General features: G+C 42.7%; 1 protein-coding gene across 3 annotated transcripts in view; it reads left to right on the top strand.

Moving 5' to 3' along the window:
* si:dkey-27h10.2 (location of vulva defective 1) overlaps nucleotides 1–20,734 on the top strand; it is a 111,759-nt gene that overhangs the window by 28,965 nt on the left and 62,060 nt on the right. For all 3 annotated transcript variants that reach the window (XM_051928175.1, XM_051928176.1, XM_051928174.1), the window contains exons 3-4: nucleotides 13,666–13,698; nucleotides 17,759–17,838. In XM_051928175.1, the coding sequence (XP_051784135.1) occupies nucleotides 13,666–13,698; nucleotides 17,759–17,838 (113 nt within the window). The remainder of the gene's footprint in view (nucleotides 1–13,665; nucleotides 13,699–17,758; nucleotides 17,839–20,734) is intronic.

Genomic DNA, 20,734 nt, shown 5'->3' with positions numbered 1-20,734 from the left:
ATTGCTCTGCAGGCAAGATGACTGGTAAAAAACTTAGCAATGGTTACCACCACGAAAAATATGTCCAGGTTGTCAGGACACACGGGCTCAACCAGAAGCAGGGCTTTCAGAGGCCTTCTGAATAATTCTGAATCACACAGGACGCCAAAGTAAGCAATGGGGGTGTATGATGGAGTCTGTCCGCAGCATCTTGAAAGTGAACAGTACAAGGTGGTCACCAGACCTGACCCATGGGACTCTTCTGTGTAACTTCTACTCTACTTAGAAGGATGTCTTGCTGTTGCTGTACAAATCTGAGTTTGTGCAGCTGTGGCGGGCCTTTCCTGACCTCAGTGTCTATGTGAAGGGTCCACGAGAGATCCTCGGTGATGTTTATTCCGAGGAACTTGAAGCTGTTAACCCTTTCAACTTCTACGCCGCTGATGTAGATGGCTTGGTGTTCTCCGCCTTGCTGTTTCCGATAGATCATCTCCTTGGTTTTGCTGACGTTAAGAGACAAGTTGTTATCTAGGCACCAATTACTCAATGCCAGCACCTCCTCTCTGTAGGCTGTCTCATCGTTGTCAGTGATAAAGCCTATGATGGTTGTGTCGTCCGCAGACTTGATGATGGTGTTTGTGCCGTGTTTTGCAACACAGTCGTGGGTGAACAAGGAATACAAGAGGGGGCTAAGCACACAGCCCTGCGGCGCCTCCTGTGTTTAAAATGAGTGATGAGGACGTGTGTTTGCCGACTCTCACCACCTGGGGCCTGTTTGTGAGGAAAGAGAAAATCCATCTGCAGATGGTCGTCCCCAACCCAAGGTTGTCAAGCTTCAAGATGAGTTTTGAGGGGATGATGGTGTTGAATGCCGAGCTGTAATCTATGAACAGCATTCTTACATACTGTATGTATTTCCTTTTTCCAGGTGGGTTAGGGCAGTGTTTATTGTTAGCGCAATGGCATCCTCTGTAGATCTGTTTGCTCTGTAAGCAAATTGGAGAGGATCCAGCATGTCGGGGAGGGAGGAGCAGATGTAACCTTTGACCAGTCGCTAGAAGAACTTCATAATGACCGATGTCAGTGCAACAGATGGTGCATCACAAACATTAACACAGCTTTTACAAGTCCCATAGCAAATGGCATATAACAGTCATATACATTGCATTTGTAATTCCAACAGATGGCGCATCATAAATATTAGCACAGCTTTTACAAGTCCCATAGCAAATGGCATATAATAGAGACATCTACATTGCATTTGTCAGTCCAACAGATGGCGCATCACAAATATTAGCACAGCTTTTACAAGTCCCATAGCAAATGGCATATAATAGAGACATCTACATTGCATTTGTCAGTCCAACAGATGGCACATCACAAATATTAGCACAGCTTTTACAAGTCCCATAGCAAATGGCATATAACAGAGACATGTGCCATCTGTTGGACTGACAAATTCAATGCATATGTCTCGGTTATGTGCCATTTGCTATGGGACTTGTAAAAGCTGTGCTAATATTTGTGATGTGCCATCTGTTGGACTGACAAATGCAACGCATATGTCTCGGTTATGTGCCATTTGCTATGGGACTTGTAAAAGCTGTGCTAATATTTGTGATGTGCCATCTGTTGGACTGACAAATGCAATGTATATGTCTCTATTATATGCCATTTGCTATGGGACTTGTAAAAGCTGTGCTAAAATTTGTGATGTGCCATCTGTTGGACTGACAAATGCAATGCATATCACAAATATTACCACAGCTTTTACAAGTCCCATAGCAAATGGCATATAACAGAGACATATGCATTGCATTTGTCAGTCCAACAGATGGCACATCAGAAATATTACAGTGGTAGTGCTGCTGCTTTGCAGTAAGGAGACAGTGGAAGATTGTGGGTTTGCTTCCCGGTTCCTCCCTGTGTGGATGGCACTTTGAGTACTGAGAAAAGCACTATATAAATGTAATGAATTATTATTATTATAAACGTTAGCAAAGTTTTTACAAGTCCCATAGCAAATGGCATATAACAGAGACATATGCATTGCATTTGTCATTCCAGCAGATGGTGCATCTCAAACATTAGCACAGTTTTTACAAGTTCCATAATAATGGCATATAACAGAGACATATACATTGCATTTGTCATTCCAACAGATGGTGCGTCACAAACATTAACACAGCTTTTACAAGTCCCATGGCATTTGTCATTCCAACAGCTCGTGCATCACAAATATTTGTAGTAAGAAAATGCATTGCATTTGTCATTCCAACAGATGGAACATCACAAACATTATCACTGCTTTTACAAGTCCCTTACCAAATGACATATTACAGAGAAATATGCATTGCATTTGTCATTCCAACAGATGGTGCATCACAAACATTAACACTGCTTTTACAAGTCCCATACCAATTGGCATATAACAGAGACATATGCATTACATTTGTCATTCCAACAGAGGGTGCATCACAAACAGTAGCACAGCTTTTACAAGTCCCTTAATAATGGCATATAACAGTGACATTTACATTGCATTTGTCATTCCAACAGATGGTGCATCACAAACATTAGCACAGCTTTTACAAGTCCCACAGCAAATGGCATATACAGATACAGTATATATACAGAGACATATACAGGTGGACAGCAGAAGTGATGTCAGCAGTGCAGATGGAGGAAAAGAGAGAAGGCACTAGAAGCACAGCGCCATCCTGTGGTCCGGAGGGGTAATTACCATCACCCTTAAGTGGTCTCCCAAGCGCACGTGTGTTTCAACACACAATTCTGGAAACCATGTTAATCAAGTAAGCCGTGACATCAGAGTGGTCCATCCTCGAAATGGAGAGGGGCAGTCAGTGATCACACTCCCCTTGTTATCACCTGTGACACTACCTCCATATTGCCCTGTCATTGAACCCCCCGCCCCCCCCCACATCACCTTGAGACAGCACACAATGCTTTTTAAAACAACGGGGTGGTCTCCTCTTTTACCGCAGGCCAGAATTTTTTTACAGGCTCCCCTGTAGCTGGCGTATGAGACACTAAGAAATGTTGCCAAGGAAGTGACAAATATGCCCACATGGAATTGTGTTGTGGCAAAGCTTAAACAAAACAGAAATATCTAAAATAAGCCATCACTGGCCAAATACGCCACAAACTCCAGATTCCATAGATTGCCAGGAATATCATTGGAGAAGACATAATACATTTCTGAAAGTTAAAGATCATAAAAGTGAATGGGGGGGGGGTAAGCTTCAAGTACAATGTCAAGCCTTACACACCCACCCCGTTATTGTAACAAATCCTCATATGTGCCGTCACCTGGTAATGGAGGGCGGTGACCCATCATCTGCTTTCTATGCCAGCTGACTGAGGGTCCATTTTAGTTTCAGAAGCACAGTCAGTGGTGACCTCACATCTCCCCACACGGGGTGGCACTGTGATGAATACATGATGAGCAGAAGAAGCAACATTAAGATAAAGGGGATGTGTGTGACTTCCTGTGTGTTGAGTGGTCTCGTGGCTTCAGCAATGGCACCTTGCACGAGTGTTTCTCTAGCATCAGCTCTGCTCTTCAGACGGCCCTTTCAGTTTTCTTTCACATTTTATTTTGCTGCAGCTTTCTGCTTCAAATCTTTTCAGTTCATTTTTCGTTCCCAGAAAGACGAAGCAGAAACAGGAATTTAGACATTTTTGCAAATGTATTAAAAAAATAATAAAAATAAAAATATATCCCATTGACACGAGGATTCTGACTCTTTGCTCCCCTCTCAGTGTGGTCGTCATTCTTCTTGGATTTGACACAACGAGCTTTGCACGGCTGGATTTTTTTCTGTTGGATGTTCTGCCCTTCTTCTCTACAGATCCCTCTCAAGAGGCCGGATGGAGACCACCGGTGGACCGCTCTTATCAAGCCTGTCCAGAAATGTCCGGTTGGGGTTTCAAGTCTAAGCTCTACCTTTGGCTGCTCCAAGCCACTCCTGTGTTGTCTTTGTCCTGTTGGAAGGTGAATCTTCAGCCCAGTGTGTGGTCCACAGCTCTTTCTCTCTCTGAAGAAGGTCTTCATTAAGGATGTTTCTCTGTTCTTTGCTCCGTTCAGCTTTCCCTCAACCCTGACTAGTCTACCAGTCCCTGCCGCTGACGCTCCCAAGCACCATGCTTCAATTTTGCACCCCTTTTTTGGAATAGTCTTCTTCTTCTTCTTTCTCTTCTTTCATCTGCTCTCATTTAGGGGTCATCACAGCAGATCACCCATCTCCATCTCTTCCTGACTTTTGTATCATTTTCTGCCTTCATGTCCTCCCTCATCACATCCATAAGCCTCCTCTTTGGCCTTCCTCTTTTCCTCTTCCTCAACATTCTTTTCCCTAACTACCCCTCATCTGTCCTCTGCACACACCCAAACCATCTCAATCTTGCGTCACCAAACTTGGTCACCAAACTGTCACACCTGTGTTGTCCCCCTCTAACATATTCATTCCTAATTCTGTCTACATTCGTTATTCCAAGCAAAAATTGCAGCATCTGCAACTCCACCATGTCCAGCTCTGCCCCCTGTCTTCTCATCAGTGCCACCGTCTCCAAACCATACAACATAGCTGGTCTCATATATAAATCTTCCCTTTCACTCTTGCATGTACTCTTCTATCACAAATCTCTCCTGCCACTCTTCACCCAGTCCACTCTGCCACGCTCTCTATTGTTTTGGAGTGTTGAACCCAAGTATTTAAATTCATCCACCTTCACCACCTCTCCTCCTTGCAGTCGCACCCTCCCACCACCTTCCCTCTCATTCATGCACATGTAGGCCATCTTAGTCCTGCTGACTTTCATTCTCCGCCTCTCCAGGCTCATCTGAACCTGCTGTCTCCTCTCATTAGGCGGAGTGGTGGCTCTGAGGTTAGGGATCTGCACTGGCAATCGGAAGGTTGCCGGTTCGAATCCCGTAAATGCCAAAAGGGACTCTGCTCTGTTGGGCCCTTAAGCAAGGCCCTTAACCTGCAATTGCTAAGCGCTTTGAGTAGTGAGAAAAGCACTATATAAATGCAAAAAATTATTATTATAATTATTAATTATTACAGATCTATGAACTTCACAATCCACGAAGACTCCTGTCTGACCTCGTCTGTCAATCTGTGCATCGTCACTGCAAACAGTAAAGGGCTCAGAGCCGATCATTGATGTGTACCCACTGTCACCTTGAACCAGACTGTCATTCCTACCACACGTCACCAGTCACTTCTTTCGCCTTATCAATGCCTTTCATATCTATCTATCTATCTATCTATCTATCTATCTATCTATCTATCTATCTATCTATCTATCTATTATATAGTGCCTATCTATCTATCTATCTATCTATCTATCTATCTATCTATCTATCTATCTATCTATCTATTATATAGTGCCTATCTATCTATCTATCTATCTATCTATCTATCTATCTATCTATCTATCTATCTATCTATCTATCTATTATATAGTGCCTATCTATCTATCTATCTATCTATCTATCTATCTATCTATCTATCTATCTATCTATCTATCTGTTATATAGTGCCTTTCTGTCTATCTATCTATCTATTATATAGTGCCTTTCATATCTATCTATCTATCTATCTATCTATCTATCTATCTATCTATCTATCTATCTATCTATCTATCTATCAATTATATAGTGCCTATCTATCTATCTATCTATCTATCTATCTATCTATCTATCTATCTATCTATCTATCTATCTATTATATAGTGCCTTTCTGTCTATCTATCTATTATATAGTGCCTTTCTGTCTATCTATCTATTATATAGTGCCTTTCATATCTATCTATCTATCTATCTATCTATCTATCTATCTATCTATCTATCTATCTATCTATCTATCTATCTATCTATCTATCTATCTATCTATCTATAACAATACAAATAGTAATAAATTTTATTCACACCCCACTTCTAACTTCCTGAAACGCAGCAGATCTTTTCGTAGTGACGCACTGGTGACAAAACCACAACAGCCGGGGTCCTGAACACTTTGTTGTCAGGTGGCACAGTGTTGATGTTAAAGGCTGGGCTGTCATGCAGTGCAGCCGAAGTGTTTGACGCTTCACTTCCATGCGGTGATCTGTCGATTTTTAACTGAGCAAGTGACCTGCTTGTGTGTGGGTGCAGCTGTTCTGGTCTCTTGAGGGGTTTTCATTCCCTGAATTGACTTGGTAAACATCATTCCAGGTCCGAGACTCTCCTCCCATTGCTGCTCTTTAGTGTCTCCTCCATCTGCCTCATCCTTTGCCTGCACAGTCGGACCACCAGCTCTGCTTCACACTGCTCACCTGGGGTCAATGGCAACTCGACCTGCCACTCTTTTCAACAGTCACATGAGCCTGAAGTTCTGCGACTGCAGAGGGAGAGGTGGTGGAGCTGCAGAGGGAGCCTCAGTCTCTCAGCTGTCTACCTTCAGGTACTGATGCTGTAACCAGAATTCCAGATTCAGGATCTCAGCCATGAGACTCTCCAGCAGCTCCACTAAGGAGCCAAGCAGGTCCATTGTGATTGGTCTTCTTGTTATCCTACTTCTGACACCAATGTAGCATCTAGTGTCAGAGAGTGCACTCCTTGCTCTTTACATGTCTCTTTTAGGTGGCTCGCAGACTTTAAGAGGACCGCTCACCATTGCTGCAATTTGCAACATTGACTGGATGCCATTTTGATAGGCATCCCTACCACTGGTTCTTTAGCTGAGCCGATCATTGATGTGTACCCACTGTCACCTTGAACCAGACTGTCATTCCTACCACACATGTCACCAGTCACTTCTTTCGCCTTATCTGCTCTATTCCTCTCCAACTGCGGAGGCGGAGTGGTGGCTCTGAGGCTAGAGATCTGCACTGGCAATCGGAAGTTTGCCGGTTCGAATCCCATAAATGCCAAAAGGGACTCTGCTCTGTTGGGCCCTTCAGCAAGGCCCTTAACCTGCAAATGCTAAGCGCTTGGAGTAGTGAGAAAAGCGCTATATAAATGCAAAAAATTAATTAACTGTCTTTTAGTCTCTCTGATATCCTTCTTAATGGTTGCCCTCATGTTCTCATACGCTCTACGATTCACTTTGCAGTCATTAGTCTTATATGGCTTACAAAGCAGCTTTTTTCCTTTGCAACTTCTTTTTTAAATTTTTATTAATCCAGCGTGGGGTTTTTTTTAGTTTCCTATTAAAAATTCCAGATTTAGGTCTGTATCTGTCCTGCATTACATGTCAAACATTTTTAAACCTGCTCCTCGACTGTCTCCACACTTAAACGCTTATCCCAGTGTATCCTACTCAGACTTTGTCACATCTGCTCAAAATTAGCCCTACCAAAGTTCAACTTAACAATTTTAGTCTTTGCATCTGCACTCTTACAAAACACTGAGAACTGTATTACATTATGGTCACGTGACCCTAGTGGTCCAATCACCTCTACCCCCTCAATTCTATCCTTATTATTACTAAATACTAAATCCAGACAGGCTTCACCCCGTGTTTGGTGCTTTAACATGCTGTGTTAGAAAACAGTCATTGATTACGTCTAAAAACTCCTGCTCTTGTGCTCGCTCCTCCATCTGCAAGGTTATCCCAGTTAATATTTGGATCATTAAAGTCCCCCATGACTATAATACAGTATCTCCCTGTAAACTTGCCTTTTTGATATTACTAAAAAGATGTGTGTTGAAATTGGCTTGGAGTCTGCTCACCTGTGGGACCCTCTAAAGTCAAGTGTGTGCCTTTCCTAAATCGGTGGCTGACTCCAAACGGTTCTATTCAATAAGGGCGCGCACAAAAAGGCGATCTTCAAAAGGGCGCCGAAAAACTGCGCGCATAAATAAAGGAGTGCTTCAAACAGTGACGTCAATTGAGCGCAGCGAATAAAGGCAAACGCAACAAAACTATTACAGAAAATTTCTTGCTTTCACCTTTTTATACGTTCGATCATTGCCTTTATCTAATAAATTTTCTGTAATAATTTTGTTGCGTTTGCCTTTATTCGCTGCGCCCAATTGACGTCACCCTTTTGAAGCACTCCTTTATTTATGCGCGCAGTTTTTCGGCGCTCAGTTGAGGTCGCCCTTTTAAAGATCACTTTTATTTATGTGCGCTTTTATTCGCCGCGCCCAATTGAGGTCGCCCTTTTGAAGGTCGCCTTTTTGTGCGCGCCCTTATTGACGGATACCACTCCGAACATCTCAGCGACGATCAATAGAATGGGATGCATCTGAGCCCGATTTTAAGGGTTCTGAATACTTTTGGGATCAATGGGATGTTTCACTTTTTTTTTTTTTTTAATAAATTTGCAAAAAATTCTAAATTCACATTGTCATTCTGGTGTATTGCGGTGGGTTGGCACCCTGCCCAGGATTGGTTCCCTGCCTTGTGCCCTGTGTTGGCTGGGATTGGCTCCAGCAGACCCCCGTGACCCTGTGTTCGGATTCAGCGGGTTGGAAAATGGATGGATGGATGGATTCTGGTGTATTGAGTGTTGCTTGATGAGGGAAAAAAAAGAATTTCAGTGATTCTAGGACAAGACTTCTACATAACATAATCTGAACACTTTCTGAAGGTGCTCTCTACCTGTGACAGTCTTGTACGGAAGCCGAGAGAGGACGCGCAATATCGTTATTTTTTTTTTTTTCAATTGTTTCCTCGAGATAACGGATTAATTTTATCGAGATCTCGATAAAACAAAAGATATTGTTTTCTCGAAGTTATGAAATAATTGTATCAAACGTTTAATGTTTAGCTAACTGAAGCCACGTCCTGTTTGAAATGGCAGAAGAGCAGAAGTGTATTGGTCAGCGCGTCACATTTTTGTTCAATCAAGGGCTGACGCAGGCTGAAATATGTTTAAGCCTTAGTATAAAAAATAATAACGTTAATGTCCGCCATTTAAGAAGACGATTAGTAAGGCTTCAGCTGTATAGGCGTCACAATACAAGCGAGCCTGATGCCTCGACCAAATCTCGAGTTCACGATAAAATTAGTCTGTTATCTCGAGAAGACAACTTAAAAAAATAACGATATTGCACGTCCTCTCTCGGCTTCCGTAGTCTTGAGGGTTTGTTTTGTGCCTTTTAAAAGTTTTCTGTTTCAGGATGTTAATTTATTCAGCCAGCAGAGGGCGATCTCAGCCTTCAAAACTAATGCGAAATCTACTGGGTCTTATAAACCGGTCACGGAGATCAGTTCAATATAACTGGGACGTTTCCCCCCCATGTCGATGCCCCCCAACCCACTTGCACTGAGATGCTGAGAAATGTTTCCAAGGAAGTGACAAATACACCCACGGATGGGTTGGGTAAGGGTGGTGAAGAAAATAATGTTATGGCAAATCTTAAACAAAACATACACATCTTAATACATAACTCGCTTCGCTCGCCAACCCCTGGTCTTGGGTAATCCGAAATACATTTGAAAGTGATTATTGTCTTTCACATTGCAACTTCATTAACGATGGCAAGAGTGTATTGTATTGGATCTTGTTCTTTGTCCTTTATTAACACTAAAGCAATTGTAGCTGGCGCTACACCTTCTGCTTCCGCTTTTGTATTGGCCTCTCTTTAAACCTTATGTAGCATTTTTATAGATTTAGCTAATGGGTGATTGTTTATGACTTCAGCGACGTTTCTCATTATCAGCTCTGTGCATTGCTTCTTTTCAGGAAGGGTCATTCGTTGATAGATTGCGTCATCTGGATCTAACACGTAGATTTGGGCATATTTGCGTTCGTGATTTGGCTCAGGGTGCACTGTTCTAATCCGATGTAATATTTGTCCACATACGCGAAAGCAGTATGGGCATTGCCAGCTGGTGGCCTTATATTTACCCCGGTAGATGCAAAAGCAAATGAACTATTGTAGGATCCAATGCAGTCCATAAAGTTTTAACTTTCGGGTACATTGTTAGTTAGAAGCTTCCGTAGACATTCAGGAAAGTCATCTAAAGGAGGCAGTCTAACCTGACCCTTTGACAACAACGTGTAAACTCATTAGTTATATTGCCAGTTGTTTCTTCAGGGAAGTTAAGTGAATGACAATGACAGCAAATGATATTCATTAATCCTAATGAATGTTCATTAATAGTGGACTCATTACAGAATGCGTTGTCAGCTAATTGGCGGAATTGTTTAGTGGCTGTTTGTCGTTCCTTTTTTTGCCGTTTATCATTTGCCTCTGCTGTTTAAGAGGCGAGTTGTAGGCGCCTGCGTTTATTCACATATGCTATATGGTTTGGACGTCTGAGGATGCCGTACGTTTAATACGGAGAGTTCGTTTATTCTTATTACCCGGACCATGCCGTGTAGTGTGGACGTTTAGTTCAGAAGCGCGTTGTAGGCGCTTGCGCCTTTCGGACCTTTGGGGCCTCCGTAGCCTATGCCATGTAGCGTGGACGTTTAGTTCAGAAGCGTGTTGTAGGTGCCTGCGCCTTCCGTACTATCTTTTTGGACCTTTGGGGCCTCCGTAGCCTCTTCCGTTTGACTCTGGGGTGCCGCGCAGAATCCTCTTTCCAAATGTATAAAAAGTGAAGGGGTCTGCAGACTTTTACGTTAGGTGCTCTACCTGTGACAATCTTTTTCGCCTTTTAAAAGCTTCCTCTTTTAGAATGTTAATTTATTCAGCCAGCAGAGGGCGCTCTCAGCCCTCGAAACTAATCCAAGATCTCCTGGACCCTATAAACTGGTCACGGGGACCAGTTAAGTACACTTTTTCGTGGGCCACCTTCACCGAGAGAATCGATCCCGTGATGTTGCAAAGAGCATATATGAACACGCTGAAAGGGGCACCGAGACGTATCGACGCACAAGGAGACCACTTTCAGCATCTTCTGTAAATGTGACTACCAGATCTGATCGTTTTTCTCTTCACCACGCCACGCAGTTGTCTCGGTTGGTGTCTTGTATTACTAGGACACATTCGGGCCTATAAGAAGGTGTATTGGTTAGAACACTGAGGCTGGGGATTCAGATCCCACTACTGACACCATGTCACCCTGAGCAACACACTTCACTCCAACCGGAAAAACAAAAGAGACGTGAAGGCTCCTTAGCGCTGGACCCGAGCGTCACTTGGGCAACTGTATAGACGCGTCTCGTGTAAGCGTTAGAGCCGAGGATTACTCGGCCTGTAAAAACGGCAACAGCATTAGTGCTGAGCATTGTGGGCGTGTCTCGTGTAAGCGACAGGCCCGAGTGTTACCCAGGCAACGGTGTAGACACGCCTTCTCCTAGCCCTCATAATGACAATGATACGAGGAGTGAGGACCAAGTGAATCCGTCTTCTGGCAGTGGATCCCGAAAGCAACTCTGATGAGTCCGAAAGCGAGGCTCGTGTCAATCGCACGTGTGCAGTGTGCTGTTCAAAGGCTGATCAGTCAGGAAAGCAAATACTCAAGGAATCACGTGACTACTATTATCCCAATCATGACGTTGGATTGTGTATTTCACCAGGCTTTAAGATCTACAACACAAATGACACATTTTGACTGTATATACGGTATTTTTTATTGGCTAAAGAAAAGGCGTATGATGAGTTGTATGAGAGGTGGGACACTAAGGAGGGAGAAAAGGACCAGTGGGCGAGAAAGAGAGGGGCCGAGATGGGAAAAATGTGCAGCAGATTAGGGTGATAAAGGATAAAGATGGAAACGTACTCACAAGCGAGGAGAGTGTGTTGAGCAAATGGAAAGAGGACTTTGAGAGGCTGATGAATGAAGAGAACGAGAGAGAGAAGAGGTTGGATGATGTGGAGATAGAGAATCAGGAAGTGCAACGGATTAGCAAGGAGGAGGTAAGGACAGTGATGAAGAGGATGAAGAATGGAAAGGCTGTTGGTCCAGATGACATACCTGTGGAAGCATGGAGGTGTTTAGGAAAGATGGCAGTGGAGTTTTTAACCTGATTGTTTAATGGAATCTTGGAAAGTGAGAGGATGCCTGAGGAGTGGAGAAGAAGTGTACTGGTGCTGATATGTATGAATAAGGGGGATGTGCAGGACTGTAGTAACTACAGGGGGATAAAATTGATGAGCAACAGCATGAAGTTATGGGAAAGAGTAGTGGAAGCTCAGTAAAGAAGTGAGGTGATAATTAATGAGCAGCAGTATGGTTTCATGCCAAGAAAGAGCACCTCAGATGTTATGTTTGCTCTGAATGTGTTGATGGAGAAGTTTAGACAAGGCCAGAAGGAGTTGCATTGAGTCTTTGTGGACCTGGAGAAAGCTTATTAAGGGTGCCTGAGAGGAGCTGTGGTATTGTATGAGGAAGTCGTGAGGGACAGAGAAGTACGTAAGAGTTGTACAGGATATGTACGAGGGAAGTGTGACAGTAGTGAGGTCTACGGTAGGAGTGATGAAGGTGGGATTGCATCAGGGATCGGCTCTGAGCCCTTTCTTATTTGCAATGCTGATGGACAGGCTGACAGATGAGATTAGACAGGAGTCCCTGTGGACTGTGATGTTTGCTGATGACATTGTGATCTGTAGGGAGAGTAGGGAGCAGGTTGAGGAGACCCTGGAGAGGTGGAGATATGAGGAAGAGAGAAGAGGAATGAAGGTCAGTAGGACCACCAAGACAGAATACATGTGTGTGAATGAGAGGGAGGTCAGTGGAATGGTGAGGATGAGGTGAGTAGAGTTGGTGAAGGTGGATGTGTTTAAATACTTGGGATCGACAGTCCAGAGTAATGGGGATTGTGGAAGAGAAGTGAAGAAGAGAGTGCAGGTAGGGTGGAGTGGGTGGAGAAGAGTGTCAGGAGTGATTTGTGACAGACGGGGATCAGCAAGAGTGAAAGGGAAGGTCTACAGGATGGTAGGGAAACCAGCAATGCTATATGGGCTGGAGACAGTGGCACAGGGGACAGAGCTGGAGGTGGCAGAGTTAAAAAATGTTAAGATTTGCATTTTGTGTGATGAGGATGGACAGGATTAGAAATGAGGACATCAGAGGGTCAGCTCAAGTTGGACGGTTGAGAGACAAAGTCAGTGAGGAGAGATTGCGTTGGTTTGGACATGTGCAGAGGAGAGATGAGGGGTATATTGGGAGAAGGATACTAAGGATAGAGCTGCCAGGGAAGAGGAGAAGAGCAAGGCCTAAGAGAAGGTTTATGGATGTGGTGAGAGAGGACATGCAGGTGATGGGTGTGAGAGAACAAGATGACGAGGACAGAAAGATATGGAAGAAGATGATCCACTCTGGCAACCCCTAACGGGAGCAGCCAAAAGAAGAAGACATGGTATTTTTATTAATATTATTTTTATTCATTATTATTATGTTTTGTATCACTTCTGACTTTGTACTTTTAGTGTTTTGCACGTTTTACAGTAGAAAGATCAGATTTCATAAATACGTCATTATTTTTTCCAAGCTCAAAAATACAATACGTTTTATAAGTTTTTTTTCGTGAGCAAATGTGACGCTAAGGAGGCCGCTTGTATCTCACGTGTTGTAAGTGTCAGCCAAACGTCTCAGTGTCTCTGGTCTTTGAGAAAAGGTGGTCCATGGGCTTGTTTGTCCCATTTACAAGGTCCATTTAAAGATCTGAGCAAACCGTACTCATTCTACTCATGTTAACGTGGCTGTGTTTTCTTTTATTCGTTTATTTTATTTTACACTTAATTGCTAACATTTTCTTTTTTTGTTTTATCTGCAGATTCAACGTCTCGCAGTCCCGCCACCACAATCGGTAAGTCTTCTCTACAACTCACACCACTGTGAACGCCTGATACCTGGCATAACTCAGAGTCTCCTACCTGCTTTATATTTTTATTTTTTTTCTTTCCATTTTCTCTTCTGTCCAAAACAGTCAGTGACTGTTCCCACCTTGGGCCTTTTGGGATGATATTCTCAAATAGATAGATAGATAGATAATGTGAAAGGCACTATATAATAGATAGATAGATAGATAGATAATGTGAAAGGCACTATATAATAGATAGATAGATAGATAGATAGATAGATAGATAGATAGATAGATAGATAGATAGATAGATAGATAGATAGATAGATAGATAGATAGATAATGTGAAAGGCACTATATAATAGATAGATAGATAATGTGAAAGGCACTATATAATAGATAGATAGATAGATAGATAATGTGAAAGGCACTATATAATAGATAGATAGATAGACAGATAGATAGATAATGTGAAAGGCACTATATAATAGATAGATAGATAGATAATGTGAAAGGCACTATATAATAGATAGATAGATAGATAATGTGAAAGGCATTATATAATAGATAGATAGATAGATAATGTGAAAGGCACTATATAATAGATAGATAATGTGAAAGGCACTATATAATAGATAGATAGATAGATAATGTGAAAGGCACTATATAATAGATAGATAGATAGATAATGTGAAAGGCATTATATAATAGATAGATAGATAGATAATGTGAAAGGCACTATATAATAGATAGATAATGTGAAAGGCACTATATAATAGATAGATAGATAGATAATGTGAAAGGCACTATATAATAGATAGATAGATAGATAATGTGAAAGGCACTATGTAATAGATAGATAGATAGATAGATAGATAGATAGATAATGTGAAAGGCATTATATAATAGATAGATAGATAATGTGAAAGGCACTATATAATAGATAGATAGATAGATAGATAGATAGATAGATAGATAATGTGAAAGGCATTATATAATAGATAGATAGATAGATAGATAGATAGATAATGTGAAAGGCATTATATAATAGATAGATAGATAATGTGAAAGGCACTATATAATAGATAGATAGATAGATAGATAGATAATGTGAAAGGCACTATATAATAGATAGATAGATTGATAGATAGATTGATAATGTGAAAGACACTATATAATAGATAGATAGATAGATAATGTGAAAGGCACGATAGATAGATAGATAGATAGATAGATAGATAGATAGATAGATAGATAGATAGATAGATAGATAGATACTTTATCAATCCCAAGGGGAAAATCACACATTCCAGCAGCAGCATACTGATAAAGAACAATTTTAAATTAAAGAATGATAACAATGCAGGTATAGAGACAGACAATATCTTTGTATAATGTTAACGTTTACCCCCCAAGTGGAATTGAAGAGTCGCATAATGTGACAGAGGAACGATCTCCTCAGTCTGTCAATGGAGCAGGACTGTCGCTGAAGCTGCTCCTCTGTCTGAGATGATCCTGTTCAGTGGATGCAGTGGATTCTCCATGATTAACAGGAGTCTGCTCTTATCACTGTTCCTGATTTTCCTTTAAAGACATTAGTGATGAGTTATCAGGCCGCTATCCTGTCAGAGGCGCCCTCTGAACCATTCACTTACCGCTACCTCTCAGGCCTTATGGGCGTCCTCCTCTATCCAGCACCCACAGGCTTACCTTTTAGAAGCTTCCTGTATTAGGATGTTAACTTATTCAGCCAGCAGAGTGCGCTCTCTGCCCTTGAAACTGATATGAGATCGACTGGGCGTCTTAACGCCTGAAGTTTGAAAGAATTAATTTTGAGGAGCAGAACATTAGAAAGATTTAGGTGAGAATGTGAAGTTAAGTATAAAAAAAACATACCAGTCACTTGTTTTTACAGGTATATACAGTGCATCCGGATAGTATTCATAGCACATCACTTTGTCCACATTTTGTTATGTTACAGCCTTATTCCAAAATGGATTAAATTCATTTTTTTCTTCAGAATTCTGCACACAACACCCCATAATGACAACATGAAAAAAGTTTACTTGAGATTTTTGCAAATTTATTAAAAATAAAAAAACTGAGAAATCCCATGTCCATAAGTATTCACAGCCTTTGCTCAGTACTTTGTCGATGCCCCTTTGGCAGCAATTCCAGCCTCAAGTCTTGTTGAATGTGATGCCACAAGCTTGGCACACCTATCCTTGGCCAGTTTCGCCCATTCCTCTTTGCAGCACCTCTCAAGCTCCATCAGGTTGGATGGGAAGCGTCGGTGCACAGCCATTTTAAGATCTCTCCAGAGATGTTCAATCAGATTCAAGTCTGGGCTCTGGCTGGGCCACTCAAGGACATTCACAGAGTTGTCCTGAAGCCACTCCTTTGATATCTTGGCTGTGTGCTTAGGGTCGTTGTCCTGCTGAAAGATGAACCGTCGCCCCAGTCTGAGGTCAAGAGCGCTCTGGAGCAGGTTTTCATCCAGGATGTCTCTGTACATTGCTGCAGTCATCTTTCCCTTTATCCTGACTAGTCTCCCAGTCCCCACAGCATGATGCTGCCACCACCATGCTTCACTGTAGGGATGATATTGGCCTGGTGATGAGCGGTGCCTGGTTTCCTCCAGACGTAACGCCTGGCATTTACACCAAAGAGTTCAATCTTTGTCTCATCAGACCAGAGAATTTTCTTTCTCATGGTCTGAGAGTCCTTCAGTGCCTTTTGTCAAACTCCAGGCGGGCTGCCATGTGCCTTTTACTAAGGAGTGGCTTCCGTCTGGCCACTCTACCATACAGGCCTGATTGGTGGATTGCTGCAGAGATGGTTGCCCTTCTGGAAGGTTCTCCTCTCTCCACAGAGGACCTCTGGAGCTCTGACAGAGTGACCATCGGGTTCTTGGTCACCTCCCTGACTAAGGCCCTTCTCCCCCGATCGCTCAGTTTAGATGGCCGGCCAGCTCTAGGAAGAGTCCTGGTGGTTTTGAACTTCTTCCACTTATGGATGATGGAGGCCACTGTGCTCATTGGGACCTTTAAAGCACAAGAAATGTTTCTGTAACCTTCTCCAGATTTGTGCCTCGAGAAAATCCTGTCTCGGAGGTCTACAGACAATTCCTTTGACTTCATGCTTGGTTTGTGCTCTGACATGAACTGTCAACTGTGGGACCTTCTATAGACAGGTGTGTGCCTTTCCAAATCAGGTCCAGTCAACTGAATTTACCACAGGTGGACTCCAATGAAGCTGCAGAAACATCTCAAGGAAGATCAGGAGAAACAGGATGCACCTGAGCTCAATTTGGAGCTTCACGGCAAAGGCTGTGAATACTTATGTACATGTGCTTTCTCAATGTTTTTATTTTTAATAAATTTGCAAAAACCTCAAGTAAACTTTTTTCACGTTGTCATTATGGGGTGTTGTGTGTAGAATTCTGAGGAAAAAAATGAATTTAATCCATTTTGGAATAAGGCTGTGACATAACAAAATGTGGAAAAAGTGATGAAGCGCTGGGAATACTTTCCGGATGCACTGTATATTATATTATATTACTAGACAAAGAGCCCGTTTCGACAACGTAAGATGAAACAGGCACGAGTGGAATAGTAATAAGTATAAGCACCACAAACCTGATATAGGTGTATTGAATGAATGCGTAATTAGGCCTTGAGCTGTAGTTGAAATCGCCTTTCAGGCCTCTAGAGCTTTAATCGAAGTCGCCTTTCTCTTTGAATTTTTGCGGCCCTAAATCCTGCCGTGATGTTGGGGTTGGATGTCGGTCTCATAAGGTTTTTTGGGCAGCTGCGCAGAAGGCGACTGCGCATTCGGCTTTGCACGGACGTGAGTGAGTGAGTGAGTGAGTGAGGAGGCTGGCGAATTATGTATTAAGATATTATATTATATTATATTATATTATATTATATTATATTATATTATATTATATTATATTATATTATATTATAGTTTGATTGCATACTGCACTGCTTTTTTAATATTTGTAATGAAATGGTGAAATTAGAGTTTTGAATTGTGATTTTGTTTTTTATATCATTTCCAGGTATTATCATTCTGCTGTTAATTATTTTGGGCATTATTGTCATCATCTGCATAATTATGATGCTGCATAAAAAGAATAAGGTAAGTGTAATTGAATATGTCAAAATAAATGAATGGTGATGTGCTGTGCTGAGGATGACTAATTTTTATAAGTAATGTGCACAGCGCAGGGCCGTCTCACCAGCATCATAGCACCCCCAATAGGCAAAGTAGTGCACTGGAGCCCCTGTTTTGATAGCAAAACAGAAACATACACAAGGACTTGAGAGTGTGTGTCGTACTGTTCTGCTTAAATAGGCAACCATTTACAGTGTAGTTTTTGGATTTAGCCCCGCCTCATTACAATCTCCCTGCCTGATGACATTTTTGAAACACCTCATTACCTCAATTTCAAGCAGAACTAAACACAACCTACCCACGAAATTTTGTAAAAATCAGTTCATCCGTTTTTGTGTGATCAGCCAACAAACAGATAGACAGGCAGGCAGGCAGACAGACAGACAGACAAGCAGGCAGGCAGACTTGGAGACAGACAGACAGACGGACAGACAGACTTGGAGACAGACAGACAGACAGACAGACAGACAGATAAGCAGGCAGACAGACAGGCAGACAGACAGATAAGCAGGCAGACAGACAGGCAGGCAGACTTGGAGACAGACAGACAGACAGATAAGCAGGCAGACAGACAGGCAGACTTGGAGACAGACAGACAGACAGACAGACAGACAAGCAGGCAGACAGACAGGCAGACAGACAGGCAGGCAGACAGGCAGACTTGGAGACAGACAGACAGACAGAGAGGCAGGCAGACTTGGAGGGAGATAGATAGATAGATTTTGGTGAAATTTTGCCAGGCCTAGGGAATGGCACAACAAAGCCAGTGCCCATTTGGCCTATGCTGGCACTGCTGGTCACACACATAAATGTTTTCACCTTTCCAATAGAACAATTAGCAAACCTAATTCTCTAATTTGTGGATTGACACCAAAACAAAGAGACAAAGAAATGACAGCTCGCTTAATTAAGGTAGGGGTCTGATTATAATTAAAGCATAAGGTGGCTGGTTTGAAATACCATCAGCCATCGCAGTGTCATAGGATTGAACTTGAGAACCCCTGCTGTTCTACTGGTGATTCAGGTGTATCAGTATAGCACCTTTAATATAAATAAGCATCTCATCTCACATTCTCAACAGCTTTTCCTGGTGAGCATCGTAACAGAGAAAACATCCATCCATCCATTTACAAACCCACTATATCCTAAGTACAGGGTCACGGGGGTCTGCTGGAGCCAATCCCAGCCAACACAGGGCGCAAGGCAGGAAACTAACCCCGGGCAGGGCGCCAGCCCACCTCAGGGCACACACACACCACACACTAGGGACAATTTAGGATCGCCAATGCACCTGACCTGCATGTCTTAGGACTGTGGGAGGAAACCCACGTAGACACGGGGAGAACATGCAAACTCCATGCAGGGAGGATCCGGGAAGTGAACCCAAGGCTCCTTACTGCAAGGCAGCAGTGCTACCACTGCACCACCATGCCGCCAGAGCTGGAGGTGTCAGAGTTAAAGATGCTAAGATTTGCATTGGGTGTGACGTGGCAGGACAGGGATTAGAAATGAGGACATTAGAGGGTCAGCTCAAGTTGGACGGTTGGGAGACAAAGTCAGAGAGGCGAGATTGCGTTGGTTTGGACATTTGCAGAGGAGAGATGCTGGGTATATTGGGAGAAGGATGCTAAGGATAGAGCTGCCAGGGAAGAGGAAAAGAGGAAGGCCTAAGAGAAGGTTTATGGAATTGCTGAGACAGGACATGCAGGCGATGGGGGTAATGGAGCAAGATGACGAGGAGAGGAAGTGATGGAAAAAGATGATCCATTGTGGTGACCCCTAATGGGAGCAGCCGAAAGAAGAAGAAGATCCAGGCGAGCTGGAGTCGGGTGTGGAGAATGGACAAAGCTGGCCTGGAAGGTGTGGAGGAGAGACGGAGAAGAGGAGAATGGTGTCGTGGTTGGTTTATGCCAGTGTTTCTCAACCTTTAAGTATTTGCGACCCGAGTTTTCATAAAAGTTTTAATCGCGCCCCCCTAAGGTTTTTTTGAAGGAGCCCACTAATACCAATTTGTTCCTTTTTAATTAATGATATATCATAGATGCATATTTTATTATACCTACTTAACTTTTATCGACATTTATCTAACTCTATTTTTATTTTTCTAGTATCAGAATGTAGTTTAAGTTAATTTGTTTTGGTTTCAATTGATGGATTTTTCATATTTTTGATTCTTGTCGTGACAGTTTATGGGTCCCCATGACCCCTTGAGCCCTCAGACCAAACGTCAGACACCAGATAAAAGTCCAAAATGAATTTATTATAATAATAAATGTGCACAAAGCACCCTCCACTCCACAATACTTAATAAATCAATAATCAAATAATCAATAATCACAATCCTCCACTCCCAGACGCGTTGCCACCCTTCCACCCAGCTCAGCTCATCGTCTGGGATGTTCCCATAGTCTTTTTATATTCCCTGACCTGGAAGTGTTTCCAACCCCTCAGTCCATGTGATCTCCTATCATTTCCGGGTCAGATAAAAATCCTCTTCTTCATCCCGGAAGCATGTCATTTCCCTTGTCGAAATTGCCTAGGACGTACTTCCAGGTTTTAGGGCATGTAGAATTCCCTGAGCCTCCCGACAGCATCTTCTGGAGGTCCCCATGGTATCCAGCAGGGCTGGTTGTAAAAACTACATGGTCCATGAGGCCCTGCTGGAATTCGGGGAACCTCTATGCCGCAGGGAGAGCTCCATCTGGAGGCCTGGGGGTGTTGGCTGGGATGACAGGCCGGCCATCCCTCACATTGTTTTCTTTTTTTCACATCTTCGCACCCCGCCTTTTTGTTATTTTGTGCCCCCCCTAGGGGGGCCCGCCCCACAGTTTGAGAGCCGCTGGTTTATGCCACTATTTTT

This window comes from Erpetoichthys calabaricus, chromosome 5 (genome assembly GCF_900747795.2).
Source record: "Erpetoichthys calabaricus chromosome 5, fErpCal1.3, whole genome shotgun sequence".
Taxonomy (NCBI): domain Eukaryota; kingdom Metazoa; phylum Chordata; class Cladistia; order Polypteriformes; family Polypteridae; genus Erpetoichthys; species Erpetoichthys calabaricus.
This window is presented reverse-complemented; position numbering and strand designations above follow the sequence as displayed.